Source organism: Nanorana parkeri, unplaced genomic scaffold (assembly GCF_000935625.1).
Source record: "Nanorana parkeri isolate BGI_ZX_2015 unplaced genomic scaffold, ASM93562v1 scaffold1091, whole genome shotgun sequence".
NCBI classification, from domain to species: domain Eukaryota; kingdom Metazoa; phylum Chordata; class Amphibia; order Anura; family Dicroglossidae; genus Nanorana; species Nanorana parkeri.
Genome location: NW_017307359.1, coordinates 561,160 through 562,343, shown reverse-complemented (window position 1 = coordinate 562,343; position 1,184 = coordinate 561,160). Strand labels below are relative to the sequence as shown.

The following is a 1,184-nucleotide window of genomic DNA, read 5'->3' as shown; positions in this document are numbered from 1 at the left end:
TTTATGATGGAAAGAGCTGATTGGTTCTATTAAAATATCACCGTAAATGTGGTTCGGCACGATCAAAAAAACTGAGCCCGCCCCTCTTGATGCCAATCAGTAGGCTGCAGGTAAAGGATCCATAGGTTACTTCACATACCTATAGCCAAAATCCCTCCTTTCCTCTCGCTCACGTCCGAGCTGGAGACAAACTCAAAGATGAAATGATTGAGCTCATCGTAGAACTGTGTCGCCTCCTCCTGGCTGACCTGGGAATGACAGAGAAGTATGTAAGCGAATGCAAGGTGCTCTGTGATCATATATAAGAACAGGATCATGTTATGAGAGGTGTACAATACATTGTCACGCCATCACACCACCAGTTACAGTGTATGTGAACCCCAACAGTGGACTTTACTTGTTCCTTCTGGTTTGCCAACTATACCATTGAAAGTTTCTGGCTATAGCTGTCTGATAAGTGCAAAAAATACCTGTTGATCCTGCCAGAAATCTTGTAAGCTGATAAGTTCCTGTGCTCCCTGCCTGTGCACACGGAGGCGTTATAGGAGGTGGGGGGAGGAGATGAGGACGTCTGCTTTTTTTTTTGTAAATCCATCAGAAATGAAGTAGGCAGGGCTGACACTAAAGATGCGCTGATACCAAAACTAGTATCGATATGGAGTGTTTGGGCGAGTACTCATACTCGCCAAAATTCTACAATACCTTCCCCGATACCGAAACTTCCGGTCAGTGGAAGATTTTCTCTGACCGGCAGTGTCGCAGGGAACCATGAAGTCGGCTTCCTGGGAAGGCGGGTCATTACTCGCCGCCTGGCCTTCTGGTTGGCTGGGAAGCCGGTTCGATGCTAATTGGTTGGGAAGCCAATTTCCCGGCCAATCGTAATCAAAGCCGGCCAAACAACATGGGGCTGGCTTCCCGAGGCAATCAGGAGCTGGGCGGCATGTAATGACATGCCGCCCGGCTCCATGCCAGCGGAAGCACCAGTATCGGTACTCGGTATCGGCGAGTACCAAAAGCATCAGTACTCGTACTTGATAGCGGACGCAATGTGCCTAGGAATTCACAACTGCGTTGTGTCAAAGAGGAAGGTAGGATCACACTTTTCCTGGCACACAGGCAGGCAAATAATGGTAAGGACCCTGGGGACAATGCACATGATCCTCCCCCCCCCACCACAGCACCTG

General features: G+C 49.2%; 1 protein-coding gene across 1 annotated transcript in view; it reads right to left on the bottom strand.

The window, feature by feature from the left end:
* The window catches only part of LOC108796319 (serine/threonine-protein kinase mTOR-like), a 33,332-nt gene that overhangs the window by 30,702 nt on the left and 1,446 nt on the right, over positions 1 to 1,184 (bottom strand). The window contains exon 2 of the mRNA XM_018567776.1: positions 140 to 248. Coding sequence (XP_018423278.1) covers positions 140 to 248 — 109 coding nt within the window. The remainder of the gene's footprint in view (positions 1 to 139; positions 249 to 1,184) is intronic.